This window comes from Malus domestica, chromosome 16 (assembly GCF_042453785.1).
Source record: "Malus domestica chromosome 16, GDT2T_hap1".
NCBI classification, from domain to species: Eukaryota; Viridiplantae; Streptophyta; class Magnoliopsida; order Rosales; family Rosaceae; genus Malus; species Malus domestica.
The window spans coordinates 1,923,775-1,943,155 of NC_091676.1; the positions used below are offsets into that span (position 1 = coordinate 1,923,775).

At 38.7% G+C, this 19,381-nt stretch overlaps 2 protein-coding genes across 2 annotated transcripts; both read right to left on the bottom strand.

Annotated features, from left to right (window-relative positions):
• Window positions 1-446: 446 nt before the first annotated feature.
• On the bottom strand, window positions 447-917 carry LOC103402600 (uncharacterized). The gene has a single exon (XM_008341340.4). The coding sequence runs from the start codon at window positions 915-917 to the stop codon at window positions 447-449; it is 471 nt and encodes a 156-aa protein (XP_008339562.1).
• A 12,615-nt stretch (window positions 918-13,532) lies between these two features.
• On the bottom strand, window positions 13,533-15,330 carry LOC103402602 (uncharacterized). The gene is made up of 4 exons (XM_008341342.4): window positions 14,885-15,330; window positions 14,530-14,617; window positions 14,331-14,401; window positions 13,533-14,216 (listed from the first exon to the last, which is right to left on the bottom strand). Exons 1-4 carry the CDS (start codon window positions 14,996-14,998, stop codon window positions 13,926-13,928), a joined length of 564 nt encoding a protein of 187 aa, XP_008339564.1. The 5' UTR covers window positions 14,999-15,330; the 3' UTR covers window positions 13,533-13,925.
• Window positions 15,331-19,381: the final 4,051 nt, after the last annotated feature.

Here is a 19,381-nt window from a genome sequence, read left to right on the forward strand (position 1 = left end):
GACTGTAAAATTAATGATATTTTCTGTCCTGTTGTGAAAAGATAAGCAAAACAAGTGATGTAATATACAAATTGGTGGTTACAAAACGTCAAAACATACTCAAATCATGCACCTTAAGACAAAAGAAAACGAGTATAATATCGTCATCTTCATCTTCTTTCTTATCACTTTTCTGTTTCTCTCACTTCCAGTGCCAATCCTCAATTTACCTAATCATATTTACAACTAAATGTATTGATGGAAGAGATCAAATGCATAACATGTGTTTGTAATCTAAAGCGTCTGGACGTTTACTCAAGAATTTTTTAAAAATTGAATATAATATCATAAAAATACTTAACATGATTAATTTCATTAAACAAAACATGATGTTTGATCATTCCAACGAGAGATAATTGTGACTAAGCTAATTAATTCATTAAAACAAGATGGCTTTTTAACTAATTTTACAGAAAGTTAAAAAAGTAGACGAATACAACGAAAAGATGGGTGGTGGCGATAGTGTTGAAGAGAGTTGACGATCTTCTGATTACAGAGGTTGCCGACGAAGCGTCTTTGTTTCCACGAGCGCCGTTTTTGAAGTAGAATGGAAAATAAGGTAAGATGGGGTCAGGAGGAGGATTAGCACCATAACCATAACCACCGTTATCAGTAGACGGAGGAGGGTTGTACGGGTAATTTCCAGTTGGGTTGTTGACGACGGCCGGGGGCGGGTATGACCCGGTTTGGGACGACGGAGGCGATGGAGTTGTGGTGGTCGTAGTTGTTGGAGTAGAAGTGCTCCCGGTGCCTGTAGGTGGAGGATAACATGGGTATGCGCAGGGATTATCTGATATTGTTATTGCGGGAAAGCTGAGCATTATTGAGAACAAAAAGAGAGCTGACAGGATAAGTGGGTTTATCTTTGCAGCAGCCATGGGAGATCGAATTGAATATGGTGTGGGATCTTAGGGAAATGAATGAGAGAGGAAGGAAAAGGAGAGGTTTGGGGAAGAAAACAAAATGTGAAAACGAGTGGAGTTGGTGGAGGTAAGAGAAGAGCCCTTGTCAACTTTTTGCCCATTTTTCTTTTAATTTTACCCTTACTTTTGAATACACAATGATGACATGAGAAGGGTAAAATAGTAAGTTTGTATTTTATGAACTTTTCCTTTTTTTCCTTATTTTGCCCTCACTTTTGATACACAATATTTACATAAGGAGGGCAAAATAGTAATTTTATATCGAAATATTTACATAAGATAAAACATATGCACTTATTAAGCGAAATTGTCTCACCATCATTTTTTTCATACACGTAAGTGAAATCATGATGTTTTTTGGATAGTTTGACTGAACTGAAGCGGTTGCGCTTGAGGAGAACGTGGGAGGAGATGAACGGTTGAAGAGGCTTTAATTTTGTACCTTTTGACAAAATGACAATCATATCCCTATTTTTTCTATTTTACCCTTATTTTTTTAGAAAATGACAATTATATACCTATTTTGTTCACACACACAAAATGTGTGCTCTCTGCTAGTACCATTAGAAAGAAAACTTTGAGAGTCTTGTCATGACTCAATGAGTAAATAAAAAGAAAGAAAATATAGAGGGGCCAAAAGGGGGACTGTTGAAAAAGCAAATTCTAAAAGTTTTAGCAATTTTTCTTCAATACTACATAACATTGAATGATACAAAAATTGAATAGCTGAGGTTAAACATAAAAAATTCTAAGTAGTAGTAACAATCAAATCCAATAGCTAAAATACCCGTAACAAGGTATAATATGTAGCATTGAAACCTTACCCTAGTTTTAGACCCTGTATAGCTAGAAGATGTCACATTCATACACCTTTGTTTTATGAATATTTTTTTTTCCGTTATACGAGAAGTTTAGAACCCTGTATGTAGTCTTTTTTTACCTATCATCCTAATTACCTTCACTTTTACTTTTAAACTTGGCTATTAGTGTTATTTAAAATCGATAGTAGCCTGCTAAATCAACAAATTTTGAAGTTAATTAACTTGTGCAAGTGAACAAACTTCTTTATACACACCTCGTAGTTCTTGGATGTCAACTCATTTCGAACTTCCTAGGCCTTACGTTAAAAAAAAAAACATACAGTTCAGTTAGGTTAAAATCACTAATCATTCTTTTTGAGCTCAAACGTCACCCGAATTTGTATAATTTGAAGTCATGGGACATTTGGTAAATCCTAATTTACTTGAGTTTCTGTTGACCCTAGAAACTACAGAGCCTACGTGGCGCGCAGGCCGAGTATTTTCTAAGCTAACTACGTCCTTCGGTGATTGCGGGGCGTGCCAACTCGTCGGCCGAGCTCGGCCGAGGAGTAAATTTGTTGATGTTGCGTTGAGCGCGCTGATGACTTCTGTGTCTTGCGATTGCGGCCGAGGAAGGAACAATTCTCGGCCTCTTGGGTTCTAGAGCCTGAAGACAAGGCTGCTAAAATGCGAAGTTCACGAACCGAATTCGGCTTTCAACGTGCCGAATACAATAACCTGGTAACACCTCACTTCGCCGAGAAGGCTGATGAGATGACCTCGACCAATAAGAATTCGGAAATCCTTCTCGACCGAGACTTGGATAGGTAACCAGTCGTCCTCGCCGTAGTGCTGTTGATGCCAACGGAAGATGCTGCGAGATCGGCTGATTCTACGGTGACAGAGCTATCTATGCCGACTTAAGATATCACCGGTTGCTTTCACAGTGCTGTTGATGCCAACGGAAGATGTGTCAGCGAAAAAGAAAAAGAAAAATCACAAGTTGTGAGAGTTTGCGCAAGGCAATTTTGTATTGATTTTGTAGGGCTCTCCTGATGCACAGCGTCCCCTATTTATAGTACTGAACCTTGAGTCCGAGTTTACATCCTACTCGGACTAGGTTTCCATCTCCGGATCACCTCGACCAATCCTACACCTACTAGGACTATGAACCTAGTCCTTAGCTAAGCTGGATTAGTTTCCTGGATATCCGATCCCGTCGAGACTCCCCATTGCACTAGGATTCGTCCTAACCGCCCTAGGTTTGGACTCCCACGGGTTGACCGATCCATGGTCCTTTTGCCGCCCGGCCTCCTGGGCCGAGAGTGATCCTACCCTCGGCCCAAACTATTATTTTGGGCCCAAACATTGCCCCCTCGCTTCTGAGGTCCTCGGCCTGAAACCTTCGGCCGAGTTTCGGCCTTGAAGAAGCGAATCTACCACTCAGGATCCTAATACCCGAGTTCCAAGGCGCATTTATTGAGCACGATCGCACGATCTTGACCCTGCTAACCCACTCGCCACGTGGCGTCTTCTAACATGGCCAATCCCCCATAATGACGTCTAAGGCGTGCGGCAGCCTGAACCGTCTTGCCATCACCATGTAAAAAGACCTAGTCTACCTAGGTTCCTTATCCCATCATTATCCAAGATCATGACTTTAAAATCATCAAATCCCCAAGTTTTTTTTCAATCTGCACGTTCATTGCTAAACATCCAAATTAATTTGAACTGTACCTCTTACTTGAGGATATAATTTGCATCATATCCATCCCGTTTAAGAATATGTCAAGATAATTCAAATTAAAAGATAATTATGATAAAAACCATAATATTATCTTTTAACAAAAATATTTTCACTTTTCCATCCGACGGCTGAGAACTATGTTTACTCTACGGTCTCGATTACACGGGCCGATGATGTAAATTTGGGTCCAAACAGTTTCACACTAGTTAACTATAGTGAGCCCCAATCACTTGGGGAGAGCTTAGACGTACGTATTGGAGGAAAGTTAGAGGAAATTGTGTGGGACTGGGCTAGCTAACTATTATTGTAATTATCTGCAATTATTGGCCTTGCGTAGTGAGGGTGCACGTCAAAGATTAAGAAATGTCATATGATAGCAGCCTTACATGACTGAAACTCAATCATTTTAGTTTTGGGATAAATTATCACTTCCTAAAATATATTTCTTTGCTACCTGTCCCAAGTAATGTTTTATGTCATAACTTATACTTGTGATTCGTCCCGAACCATTGAGTCATTCTGTGATGATTATATACTTGTGAATTGCTAACTAGAAGGAAATATGTTTTTGCTGAGGCAATAGTTTCAATGGCTTGGATGAAAACAGATCACTTAAACCAACCTGCAGGATTTAATTTGATCAATGTTTGAGAAACTTACATTTATTTTGTTTTGGTGAAAAACCCTATAGTTGGTCATCTCTGCAAATAAATTAATAATGCTTTATTCATCTCTCTCCCAATTTCGATGGAATTGTATCCTGTTCCCTAGCTAGCTTCTTCAAACTTGAAACTTGTGTTAATCTGCTATATTATTGGATCTTGCCAAACTATCGAAAGAAGCCGAGTATCGAAGAGATCACTAGTGACTAATGAGTTGTTCATTTGATTCTTCACTATATATAAAAGGGGACATGATGATTACAAGGAACATTCTTCTGGCATAAAGCTACTGGTTAGGTAAAAGCGATAAAGTAATGAATAGAAGTAGATTATGTTCAAAATTCGAAACGCTACTGTTAGAGTAAGTCCAACCCTAAAGATTTTACGCCAGCATCAAGCACATTTATCCACTCAAGTGAACAGTGATATACCACAATGAACAGTAATAGGTCAATTTTATTAAAAAATTATTATTTTTTATTATAAAATAATAAAAAATTATTATTTTATTTTTAATTTCTAACTTTATAAAAAAAAAAAATTATTATTAAAATATTATTATTTTCTCATCTTCCACACCTCCTTTCCCTTCCATTTCTGCACGCCATCCACCCCTGCACTTCCTACATCTCATGCATCTCCTCACCTCCTGCATCTCCACATCTCAACAACTAACTCCTCTACAACATCTCCACACCTCCTGTCCTTCAACGCCGTCGATTCGTCCTCCTGCATCTCCACACCTCTGACGTTGTCGCTTCGTCCTCCCGTCGTTCTCCCTCCGTGGTTCCTTCCCTCTCGACATCCTCTCCCGCCTCGACCAGCTCCGCTCCTCAGCCTCCACAACAACTCCCTCTCTGGCGCAACTCCCTCTCTGACGTCATATGCCCTCCGACGCCACGCTGACGTCAGATAGGCCGGTCCCAAGGTCTGTCGATTTTAGGCCGGCCTGTGGACTGGCTTAGGCTGGGTGCCAGTCGATTTCACGGGCTGGAGTGAATTGACAAGGTGCCAGCCTGATTTTTTGACTGGGTGCTGGGCTATTCCACCTCCGGTGGAACTGCTCTTAGGTAAAAGCGATAAAGTGATGAACTGAAGTAAATTACAGGTTCAAAATTCGAAACCTCTAATATTATAGGAAAAAAAAAACACTAGTCCTTCAAGGCATGCATGTCTTTAAATTTTAAACTACAAAAAATAAAAATAAAATTTAAAGTCGCTTTGGCCGTGCGTATATGTGCGACCATATGCATGCGTATCTAGCAAATTATTGTCGACAGCCACCAGCTAAATTCCACACCTAACGATGTTCTTCTAAATAAGCATAATTAATATTTGTGAAAAATATTTGATAAGCAAATTAATCATGGAAAGAGACAGACAGGTGTAGAAAGATGCAATTGAAAGGCTTTGAATAATTCCGATGATTTTTCTTTGCTGCCACGTAGTCAAAGAGCAAACTTGAAGGCACAACCGCACAGACGGAAGCAAAAAGTGAGCAGAGGTTGAGTAATTTTGACGAACAATGCAACCCAACATATATAAATTCGATCACTCACTAAATAACATGATTACTATGATTTTTGTAAGAGAATTATAGGGTTTACCATTCTATTTCTTACACCTAAGACAGATTCATCCATTATTTGGTACCCTGCGATTTTAAATAAGCAAACCCCTTTGACATGGTAGTTACAACTACCATTTTTTTTTAAATGGACAAGTTGGTGGCAGTCTTTTTTTTTTTTTTTTTTTTGTGACCGTGAAAAGTCACAGAGGCATTGCAGTCTCTTCATGGCCACCATCATGTGAATCATTAGTGCCAAGAATCGAATTTAGGATGTGTCGTGTGAAATACGAACCCAAAATTTATCCACAACTATTGAACCACCCCGTGGTGGTTAGTTATAGCTACCATTGATTCTACTAAAGTTATTAGGACCATAAGGACCCCCTGAACATCGTGCCTTCTAAATCGCCCTAATATGATGATGATGAATTTAAGTTGGACTGGACGAGCACACTATTTTGGCCAAAATTTAAAATAATTTTGCTTACCCAATGATATGCAATTATTTATGTTTTCTATCAATAAGAAATCTTCAATTTTTATTTTAAAAAGTTAGATATTTGGGATGAATTACTTGGTGGAAATTCACTCTCTCAACAATTTATTGACTAATATCAAAATTGTGTTTTCAGCAAGTATGATGAAAGTGTTGCAATCTTTTAAGTGTGAATTTTGGGTATTCGAAAGGATGATGCTTTGCTTTATCATCACCTATAGAAAGAGGTGAGCTGTGATGTTAGAAAAAGTCCTTGGGAGAACATGTACAATTAGAAACTTCCTTTAAAACATTTATCTATCTTATAACTTTGAAATTGAAATCTATAAACGTGGCTGTAAATAATAGAATGGATTTGTCTTTTTTACACACGTATGATGCTAGATGAGAATCATGCATCACCTTTTTATCTTAAACGTTTTCTTTTCATCGAATTAACGTCATAAGATATACATATGTAAATTAAGTCAGTTAATTAGAGTAATAAATGCATTTCAGCATTGCTTATCGTTTCTTCTTTACTCGAAATCAAAATGGGTTGGTCTTCAATTTCATGAACATTGATTTGATGATTTACCATCAATCTGTTATGTTTGGTTGGATGGTTGGTGACTTGGTTAACCTTATCAATGAGCTGCCAACTTGGATTTCCTAGAGCCAATCAGAGACTTGCACGCGACCCATATAATTAAGGAATCACAATCCTTACTAAATTAAGCACTGGATTTATCTCTGTTTTTGTCACATCTTAATATGCAATTTCTAACTCTAATGATTTTATCCAGACTCTAGAGCAATGCATTAAAAAACCAGTCAGCACAACTGCCACTTCCAATTGGTGCATCCATGAATGGTGCTTAGTAGATAATGGCAACTAGCTAAGTCTTAATCAAACTTAATTACCAAACCTGCCCTAGGAGACTATTTAAAGTGATGAAAATTGACCGACGACCCACCAGTCGTTGGTTGTTTATAAAATTCAAGATTAATATGATGTTGAAAAGAGAGAATATTTTGTTACTGTCTTCAAATGGTCGTAATGTTCGTGATTTTATTTATTATTATTATTATATACGTTTAAATTTCAAGATCTATATACATAGATATAGATTTCGAAATTTAAACTTTTATAATTATAATAAATAGGATGTAAGGCGGTGAAGAGAGGACGATGAGTAAAAATACTTCTAAAAAGAAAGCATGGGACCATAGTTTGGTGAAACCGAAGTTGATCTTTCTTTTACAAGCACTGAAGCAGATGCACTTTTCGACATTTGACACGTTAACGGAATGGAATGAAGTCTGACATCAAGATCAAATGGTCGGCATTTTTTAGCATGTCACAGCGACCGGCCCACGTACCCAAATTTGACAGTCCATGTGAACCTTCGTGATAATTGGCTATGATGTGAACACATCAACCGACGAAAGAAATTTATGTGCAATCAGAACAAAACGTCAAAATGCGTATCGTTTTTGTTTGAAGATTGAATACCACCTCAACCTTCTGATTACATCAAGTTCTTCTCTAAGAACATTAAGTTTTGTTAGGGTTAACTCATCCTCAAGAACAATCTCGATCACCCTAAATTTTACTTGGTGTACGACGAAAACTTTATCGGTTTATATTTTTTCTGTCATGAATTTATTTATTTTGATAATCAGAGTTATTAAAATCATTGTTCTAAAAATCTTCGTCTAGACCTTACTTAGACACTAAGACGTTAAATCTTTACCCACCGCTTAGCCCTTTTATAACTTTGTTGAAATACTGTGTGTCGACTTTTTTAAACCTTTATGGAAAAGAGCTTAGTTTGCATGCCTCAGAAAGTTGTTGTGCATTGTATGTATTTTATTTTATCAACGGCCCTTTCACAGATTGCGAAAATTGTGTATTTTGGTTTTGGATTGCATATTGTATTGTCTACTGTTCGCATCTGATGACCATTTTCTCATTAAAAATGAATACACCCAACTAGTACTCATGTACATACAAACGCATCATTGTCGTTATATTTTTTCAAAATTTTAATTTTTTAAAGCACTTGGGTAGTCCAACTGTATATTCATTAGCTTGTTAAGTAAGCAAAAATAGTATTTCTCCAATTTAATTCTAACCGTTCGTTTTCTGTACAATCGCGGAGTCCAAACTATTGAGACTATCATAGGAAGTTTTCTAACATACGCAATTGAAAAATCTGTGGACAAAATGCACAAGTTCTGCCTTGAATCACATTCATAGTCGAGTCCACATAGCACATGCCACGTGGACACATGAGCTTACCCCTTACCTAAGCTACAAGCACATCAGACGTTATATAATTAGAGGGTCCACAAATGAAACGAAGTTTTTTAATTAAGACATCAGTGGAAGTGCAAGCTGGTGAGTTGGGTTGTCGGATCCATACACACTCAATCAAGTTCCACAGGATCGATCGCATCGATTACGAAAGCAATGAAATTTCAATATTAATTTTTAAATTTTCGTAATTTAAATGAATTTATTATAATATATTGCTAATATAAGCCAAAAATATAAAATAATTTGAGAGCAAGGCACCAGAATTGAACGAAAGAAAACAAAACTTATGAGATTGGAAAAATAAAAGTGATTATGTACTCTAATGCTATTCATAATAAAATTGAACTTGAAAGATTTTATGGAAGATTATTACACAATTGGCGAGATATGAGATTAGAGCAAGAATTAACAAAATTATTAACCAATCCTTGGGCCCTTAATAGTTTCCTGGATTACAAAAACTGATAATCCTGCCTTCAAACTCTTTATCCTTCACTATAACACCCAGAAATTCAATTTTATCTCCCTTATAATCATCTGAATTAATTTTGTAATACGTACTTACCATATGAATTAACAAGTCATAACTGATCACCAAAAAGCCAGGATACCCAGCAGTCCTAGCAAAACTGGCAACGCGTTAACCGAACTCCGACTGGCACTGTTGATATTCCGGTCGACAGGGTACAACTGCCCTGGCGGACCTGTGATGTATACCAACGATGAAGGCGGTGGAGGCGGGTATTGACCAGGCGAGTATGGTGACGGTGGATTCTTGGGAGAAGGCGGCTTCTTGGGAGAAGGTGGCTGCGATTTTGGTGGTGGAGGAGGACACGGTGATGGTGGTGGTGGTGGTGGTGGGGATTGAACCGGCGAAGGTGGGCTTGGAGTGCACGAGCCGCACTTGCCCTCGCCGGGCGCGCCTGGGGTGTCATCCCCGTGGGCTGGGCCTACTACGTAGGCAGTCAGAAGGACCATGCTTATTAGCACCGCCGGATGTTTCGAGCCATATTGCATTTTGATCGCCATAATGCTGGCTCGTCTGTCTAAAATCTTGATCGATTATGCGTCTACGTTGGTTGCTATGAATTTGAAGGAGAGGAACAGGCGGTGGTTTGCTACGTTATTAGGTGCATGGGGGGTTGAAACTTGAAAGAAGGTAAAGAAAGTGGTTTGGCTGTAGGGCTTGTGGGTTTTGGTGCGTTAGGAAGAAAGAGGATTAATTTGATGGGCAAACTGGAGTGAGTGAGAGACGTGTTCTTATGGGGCTCTTTTTCCACTAGGTCATCGGTGGAAGGATGTTGCTTTTTGGACCAGGGAATTGCACTGCATGTGGATGGTCCAAATTAGTCGACCCCACCACCATTTACATTTCATATCTAATGGGTGTATGGGCGTATATACATGCAATCAATTTTAAAAAAAAAAACTAACGAAAAGTTAAAAAAAAAAAATCTTTTTAATGAAAAGTTCTTTTTAAATGTATAGTGAATAGTACCAGAAAAATGTATAAATATGATTTTTCGTTAAAAGTGAACAATACCGGAAGTGTTTTAAGTGTTTTATTAAAACTCCTTTTTTTAATGTACCGATATCCATAGTATTATGTACAACATTTTCTGAAACATAACAAAATCTTAGAAAATAGTGAGGGGAAGAAACCGGGAGTAAATCTCCGTACAATAATGCATTGATTGAATTTAAAGATAACTGGTTTAATGTAAAAAATTGTAAGAAATTTTACCTTCGTAAGAAATGCTAAAAAGACTATTTCAAAAAGTAAAGCATTTCATGGACTCTCTGTCCCTTTTATATTTTTAGAGCAATTCCACCCCTAAGGACTTTGCGCCAGCACTCAGCGCATTTATCCACTCAAATGAACAGTAACATACTCCAATGAACAGTAATAGGCCAAGGCATCTCTACCCCTAAAAAAATGCGTTGGCACCTAGTGAAAAAATGCGCTGGCACAAACGATCTCCATCCCTACAAAATGCGCTGGCACCCAGCCCATTTAAAATATTTTTAAATTTTGTCTAAAAGAATAAAAAAAATAAAATAGTTTTAATTTCGGATAGGATTTTTAACCAATCTCGTCACGCCACGTGTCATTATCTGAACGTACTATTTTGTGAATAGATTTCCGCTAAGATTTTTAACCAATCTCGTCACTCCACATTTCTCGCTTATCCATCTCATTACCCGTAATCGGGTCATGAGTAGTGTGAACCCAACATTCACACAACGTAACATCTTCAATGAGCTTCCATGAAGACATTTTTTTCTCTTAAAGTGTAGAAAATATTGAAATGTAGATAGTATAGAAAGTGTAGAAAATATTGAAATGTGGTGTAAAGGTGGAAGATGAGGGTTAGGTATTTATAGGAAAAAAAATAACATTTTTCAAAAATTTCTGTAATTTTTTTAAAATTTTCTGTATTTTTTAATAATTTTTCTGTATTTTTTAATAATTTTTAATGAATTTTAATATAGTTAATTAATCTGGACCGTTGGATTTGAAAAATATTCAAATCCAAGAGTCAGGGAGTTGCCACGTGGCCAACGGTCATATTTCTGACCGTTGGGCCCTTTTTTTTATTTACTTTTTGTGAAAAAAACGTGGACCGTTGATTTTTGATCCGACGGTCTATTTTAAAAGTAAAATTTAATTTTTTTTTACAGTTGGAAATCCAACGGTCTAGAAAACTAGCCGTTGGAAATCCAACGGCAGAGAGGGAGCCACGTCGCAAACTCGGGGGGTGGAACTGACAACGCCTGCACGCGGGCCCGGGCTCTGAAAGCCTGTCGGGCACTCGCGCCACGCCTGCGTGAAGCGCACGCGCCAGGCCAACAGCCCGGCTTCTTGCTCAGTCTCTTTTGGGCTGGTCCAGAGCCTAGCTCGGGCTGGGTACCAGTCAACTTGAGGGGGTGGACTTGATTAACAGGGGCCTGGCTTGTTTTTTGGACTGAGGGCTGGGACATTTTGTCCCCGCTGGACTTGCTCTTAGTGCAATGTTTATAATATTAGCACATGAATTAACGTTAAATAGTGAGATAATAGATATTCTATAAAAAAATCTCATTGAGAGTCTCCTTAGCATATCTCATACAATCGTATTCGTAGTGCAATTTTAAAAAGTATTGGCTACTTCAAATTTTTCTTGTTTACGATGTAGTTAACTTTTTGCTCGTACTTCCATGCTTGTACTGAATAAGATACCCCTTAATTTGCATCATTTGAGACCGAGTTTTCATAAACAAATTGGATCATTAATTGGAACATTCTTATATGTTGGGACGACCGACTCATATTTCGGGGAAATCTTCATGTTGCAGCAGATGGTTGGTGCATGTTCAAGATCGATGGATTACCTGCCTAATTGGTGTGAAGTGTCATCCGATAAGTTCTATGTCTGCTGAAACTTATAGTATACCGACACATTAGCAAGGTCGAATACAAAAGTATGATGAGACTGCATGAGAAGATGATTAGGGTTGCCGAAGACTTGCTGAGGAAGAGCTCCAGTCTTGAGGAAGACTTGCAATGACTGGCTGCCGAGGCACGTGGGGCACGTATACGGGTCAATCAACGTATTCGTCATTGCCTGAGTGAAGTCTTGTCAATTTTAAAGAGATTCCAAGGTTCCTTTGCCATACATTAGACACGTTTGATGACCTAGCCAGTCCCTAATTACGTCCACTTCCATCGTGAAGGGATCCGATGGAGAGATGTCCCTGTCTCTTTTTGGTGTCCACCATACGTTATTGTCCAATCATCAAAATGAATAATTTACGAGTTAACTTCGAGAAAAAAGGACAATAATTACTGATATTAGTGGTACATGTCAATGTTCATTTTTAGAAGGGAAAAAAATCATCAAATTGTAATGACGGGAACTTAATCCTGAAGAAAACGAATAGGAAAAGGGGGAACAGATAGGGGAATGTGGAATCTACTACATGCGTTAATAGGTAAAGAGGCACCGACCCATTTTCCCTTAAAGCATCTACGATTCCTCCCCTCTTCTTGTTGGCTTTCATACTTCCAGCTCAACCTCCTCAATTATATGAACATTCTATTAATTGAAACAATTTTTAAGAGAGATTTTGTATTTTGTCAGACTTTTAGGACAAAGATTAATCGTTAATTTACGTGAATACTGTTCTTTTTCCCAATTAAATCCAAGAGAAAGAAACGTAAGAGGAGAAGCCAATCGCTCAAAAACAACTGTAAAAGCAAGAAAAACTAATGAAAATGGCTTGAAAACTTTGAGCTTTAACGATAAGGACAAAATAAAGGGTAAAGTGAATAGTATTATGATTGATCTTTTAGTATAAAAATATGATTTTTCGTTAAAATAAACAGTACCTTAAGCTTTTCGTTAAAAATCTCTTAAAACAAACCCTTGAAAGAAAAAAAAGTCCAAACAAATAACCAATCCAGCACGGGCCAAATCTACCATCTACTTTGACAGTTGAATCCAAATAGTAGCGAAACCCCTCGGCTTTGATGGGCTGTAAACGATTAAAGCCCAAAAAATCTTACAGGGCATTCAGAAAATACAAGTCCACCAAAGCCCATAAAAATCTAAAAGGGCATTCAGAAAATACAAGTCCAATGTAAAACTAGGAGGAGAAAAAAACAACAAAATTGCCCAAATTTTTGCCTACAAGTTGTAAGTCGTGTACACCACCCAAAGAGAACCCATACAATGTTGAATAATACTTGCTGTTAAAAAAACGATTGAGAATTCCTATTTAAAATTATTCGTTACTAATGCAAAAATTAATTAAAATTAAAATCGTTTAATCAATAAATTGTATAAAAACAGATGAACAAAATTTAACAAAATATTACAAACACCTATATATTTACTACACTATATTGACTAACCGACATTAGTCTTAATTCATTTTTGCAAGGATAATCTTTATGAAGTGATTCTTATAAACAAAATTTTAATCATAAGCATAAAAATCTAAGATTCAAACGTGAAAAATTCATAGTAAAAATTGTTACTTGAGCAACCGAAACTTGTTGTACAATATTTCACTTAATTGCCTTTTTGCTCATCGGATCCTCTCCGGATCCTCTTTGTAGGGATCCGGAAGATCCATCGATCACGATTGTTCATCGTACATCGTACATCGTACAGTCAATTTCTAACCGCACAATGTACGATGAACGATTATAATTGATAGATCCTTGGATCCCAACAAAAAGGATTCTCGGATCCTTTTCCGTTCACTAAACTACTAAAGAATGCGTTGACAAAGAAACCCACCAAAGAAAGAAGAGGATACACATCCATCACCAACTCAATCGACCAACAAATGCAAACAAATCAAACACTCAAAAGCATTCTCATCATTTTTGTCCTTCCCACTAAAACGAAAAATATCCATCTCCATACATCCCTACGTTTGGTGCATGTAGAGCCGAGCCTGAACCCGAACCTCTCCCAATCCCGGAACTAGATTCGAGCCGTGTTCTCTTCGAGCATCCAGATTGTTCGAAAGCCGCGGATTGTCCACTTAAACAAGAGGACGGAGGAGGGCCGAACCCTTGGACCATCTCCATGAACATCGCCTGCAGGTCCTCCATGCTATAACTCTTTGCCTCTCTTCTGGACTCCGCCATCAGAGACACCATTTCTTGCACAAAATCGCCGAACCCCTGCTTTCCACATAAATAACAGAGCAACAGACGAAATCAAACTCACAATTCAACACACCATCTAACCTTTTTTTTTAAAGAAAAAAAAACCAATCAACGAACAGAAATATCCACCTCGTCCTCTTCGTCGTCAGGTTCGTACAGGCCAGCGTCGTACATTCTTCGTTTTCTCTGGTCTGATAACACTGCATCCTCCGATCAAAGCGAACACAGTAAACAACAAAGACGCTATTGATCTTCTTTAAAATTATAAAATAATAACTAATGATTAATTCAAACAGAAATCCCACCCAGTTTTTTATATAAATTTCACCTGAATAGGCTTCTTGAAGTTGCTGGAATTTCCGCTTGGCTTCACCCAACAAACAAGGAGTTCTTGTCCACCTGTCCGGATGCCATTGCTGCATAAAAATTAAGAAACAAGTTGACCAATACAAACCGTCAAATATACGCAGACTTCATATATTTCACCAAAATCTGGGAAGAAACAATCTTCCAGAAACACAAAAATCCAATAAAATCTAAACTGGGTTGGTTGAACTTGAGGATTCAAACTCGTATGCATCGCTCTAGCCAATGTGATTACGCCGCGTCTGATTCTATAAATATAATTTAGAAAAGACTGAAAAGATACGATATTTGATTAATTTTGATATAGTTTTACTTACCATAGCCAGCTTGCGATAAGCACGCCTTATCTCTTCAGTGGAAGAATCCGAGCTGACACCAAGAACGCTGTAATAAGATGGAGACCCCTGAATCCGATCACCCTCCATCTCCATCAAAACCAAACTCTCGTAGCTTCTTCAAATCCCAAAATTGCAGCAAAACACAATTTCCTCAAATAATCTTAATTAACCAAATGCTTAGTCTGTAATTAATTAGTAACGATTAACAGAAAAGATTACGAGGGAAAGGCGGTGGTTGCGTAGTTTATGATGCAGCGATATAGGTCGGTCGTGCATGATATATAGGAGAAGACAGAGCCGAATTATCTGCTTGGCTTTTGATTTTTAACTCACGTTTTGCAATCCGGAACGTTCCGGAAACACTTTGATAAACGTGGAATTTTCTTTCCCTAGATTTTTTCGGCATTCAGATATTTTTCTGTTTCAAGGTTAAGTGCTCGGTTTGGTATGGATTTGTATGCCGGGGTATTGTCCAGCTGACACTCGTAAGTTCACGTCTTCAAACGGAAGGAAAAGGATAATCGCTGGATTCTTTTTTCTGGGGATCCAAGAGATTATGTAATCGTGTCCGTTTATCGTACATTATATGGTTAAAAAATATTTTAAATTTAAAATTAAATATAAATAGTACTTAACGAAAATTGATCGCACAATGTACAATGAACGGACACAATTACATATGTTGATACACAAAACCAGAGGTCTTGGAACAACGTAAATCCGACCTTGAATCTGCAAGTAATGTAAATAACACAAGATGTATTGTGGTTCACCCCAAAGTTTGGGCTACGTTCACACTGATTATTGTATTTCTCTTAGAGGTGAGGGAGATACCTCTGAATATGAGAGGGGATGTGAGAGGGATGATAAGGCTTCAAAAATGGCATCCCCTAATTGTGAGGGTGAGTAGTCCTTTTTATAGAATAAGGGCTCATCACTTATTACATATTTGCCTCTTCCTTTATTATATAATTACACTTAAGTCTCCCAAGTATTTATACGAGATCTAAATACGGATGCCCTAAGTATGGTACAAACAGTAGTCCCCCAAGTCTTCAGTCAAGAAAGTCTTTTGGCTGGAGACTTAAAATTCAGTCCATGTGTGGGCCGAAGTAACTAGATGGCGTCTAGTACTGATACTCGACATGAGGCGGTGCCCAATTTGAAATGATGCTCAACTAGAAGTAGCACATGTTGCGAGGCTGCTCGGCTTGTGGCTTATGTTGCCTTGGTTGGCTCGGCTTGTGGCGTTGAAGGTGAGGGAGTCCCTTTTATAGAATAAGGGCTTGCTCCTCAATACATAAATGATGGGCTAGAGTTGATGCTCGCGGCGAAGCGGTTACTCAGTAGGCGGCGATGCTCTCTAATGATGGTGAGGGAGTCACTTTTATAGAATAAGGGATCGCTCCTCAATGCATGAATAATGGGCTAGAGTTGATGCTCTCTAATGGTGGTGAGGGAGTCCCTTTTATAGAATAAGGGCTCGCTCCTCAATACATGAATAATGGGCTAAGTCCCCTAAGTATTTTTCATGAGGCCCCATTGAGGCTCAATATATGGTACATAATGTAGTCCCCCAAGTCTTCGGCCAATAGAGTCTGTTGGCTGGAGACTTCAAATTGAATCCATGTATGGGCCGAAGTGGCGGTTGTTCGAAGGTGGTATTTGTATACCCTGTACCGAAGCTTTGTAGGTGAAGCTTTGCAAGTGAAGCTTTATAGGTGAAGCTTTGCAAGTGAAGCTTTGAAGCTGGAGCTCTGTAAATGAAGCTGGAGCTCTGTAAATAAAGCTTTTGAAGCCAGAGCTTTTGTAAATGAAGCTTTTGAAGCTAGAGCTTTTGTAAATGAAGCTTTTGAAGCTGGAGCTCTGTAAATGAAGCTTTTGAAGCTAGAGCTTTTGTAAATGAAGCTTTTGAAGCTGAGCTTTTGTAAATGAAACTTTTGAAGCTGATTGACCTGAGTGATATTCATTAATGTGTATGTTGATTGATATGAGTGATGCTCATGGATGTTGGCATGAGTGATGCTCATGGATGTTTACATGAGTGATGCTCATGAATGTTGGCATGAGTGATGCTCATGAATGTTTATGTATGATTGATATGAGTAATGCTCATGAATGTTTATGTATGATTGACATGAGTAATGCTCATGTATAATTTTGGAAGTACTAGACATACTTTTGATCACCTGGTTGGTGGTAATAGCAGCAGGTTGCCGAATAATTTTGGAGTACTAGGCGTACTTTTGATCACCTGGTTGGTGGTAATAGCGGTAGGTTGTCGAATAATTGTGGAGTACTGGGCATACTTTTGATCACCTGGTTGGTGGTAATAGCGGCATGTTGTTGAATAATTGTGGAGTACTGGGCGTACTTTTGATAGTCTGGTTGGAGCTATTTTGGGCTTATAGACCTTCACCCTTTTCACAACATTCCAGCCCATTTATTTTGGGCTTTGCCATTTTTTTTTTTACCCTCTGATGGAGTTTATACAGATGTCTCCGAAAGATAAGAAAAATAAATAAATCATACATCTGTCAAAAAAGTAAATCACATCATTCTTGTGGGGTGTTTATTCCTTGCTTTTGCTTTTCTCTTTTCCATCGCACTTTTCTTTTGCTTTTATGTTTTCTCTGCAACTTTGAAGTTTGCCTCGCTTGAAATGACGAATAGGACTAATTGGTGACAGCTTACACCTTCCTCTTTTGCTTCTGTTGTTCTCTTTTCCACCGCACCTCTCTCTTTTACTGCATTTATTAGTCTGTTGCTGAGGTCCAGATGCATTAGCCTTTGCTTTACTTTGCAGATGGCAGACAAAAGTAAAGTAAAGTTCTTTTTACTTTGCTTTACTTTGCAGATTGCAGATGGCGGGGACATGGACTTGTCTTTCTTCTCTTTTCCTATTTACACACAGTCACAGTTAACACCCCACTCTCCATCGCTGCCTTCACTTGATCAATCTTCGCGTTATCCGGCAGCCTGAACCTTCTTATGAAAGTGATGAGATATAGAAGCATGACCACCTCTCCGTAAGAAACTCTGAGGTGGGCAAGAGCAGAAGCGAGTCTGGTGCATCGTTCAAGTGTCTGTCTCCAAGTGTAGACGATGTTTCCATACACAACAAATGGCTTGTCTTTGTAGATTATGGCGGAGCGCTCCTAGAAGATGATCGGAGAAAAAGGGATGTAGTTGGCAGATCACCTGATCGAACCCTCCATCAATTTTACCAGCCAGGCAGCCCTCCCTCTTGGAAATAATAGATAGAAAGCCTAACAAGTGATTAACTTCCTTGGGTTTGTGTTGCCGTCGGATTAAAGAGAAAGAGGGTCTTCCCTTTGACTTTGGGATTGCTCCAAGCACAGACAAATGATTGAGCATGCACAAAGAAATTGCTAGGTTTTCTGACCCTACAATTCTCCAAACCCTTGTGATTTGAGAGAGTCATGGGGTTTCCCAAGAAATCAACACTCAATGAAGGAAAAGCTCTTGAATTTTCATCTTTAAATTGTGAGGTGCTGAAGGAGAGAGAAACCCTGAATTCCCATTTGGGGGATTTGGAGCCAACTGCAATTTCATCCAACCCAGAAGAAATGCAGAAAACACTCTGTGATGCAATTACCTTGGCCATGTCGAATCAAACGCCCTTTTTCTGAGATTTCACAACGAAAACAAGAAAACTCACCAAATCTCACTTGATCTTCTGCTTATTCCGACTCCAAAAGTCCATTCAGACCATCGAAACCTCTTTGATCTGAGTCGGAAGCGACCTCCTCTTCCACTTCTTCTGCTTCCGCTTCATCGTCGCTGCTGATATTCAAGCAATTATTACGCCCGACGTCGTCGTTTTGCTAGAGAGACGAGATTCCTCCGTCGACCTGATTGACAGTGACGCCGTTGGAGTGCAACTGGGAATGGATCAGGACCGATTTGGTCTTCGTCGTCTTCGGAGTCGACGGCAGACACTGGCTGGTAGAACTTGGCGGCAGGTGCATCATCGTTGTCGTCAATGTTGGTGTCGGAATCGCTCCCGTTCTGGTAATTTATGACTTGGATGACGTCAGGTGGAGCTGTGGCGTTCATCGTCGTCGTTCCAACTTCCAGCGATTAAGAGAACCAAAAATATGAGAAGAGTGAGAACGTTTTGGGGAAATGGACCGGAAACTCGGTTCTTTGTCAGCACTGGGACTCAAGGCGGCGGCCAAGAAACCACCCTGTAAGTTTTTGCCTCATTTCTCAATTCTAAACTTCTTTTATGAAATTAAAAAAAGCTAAGAAGTTGAATTGGGAGTTGAATTATTTGGTTGGTTATCTGCAGATCCACGGCGGAGGTGAAAAAATGAAAAAGAACCAATATAACTTTTCGTATCGATTCCCACAGACGGCGCCAAATGTTGATGCACAAAACCGTAGGTCTTGGAACAACGTAAATCCGACCGTGAATCTGCAAGTAATGTAAATAACACAAGATGTATCGTG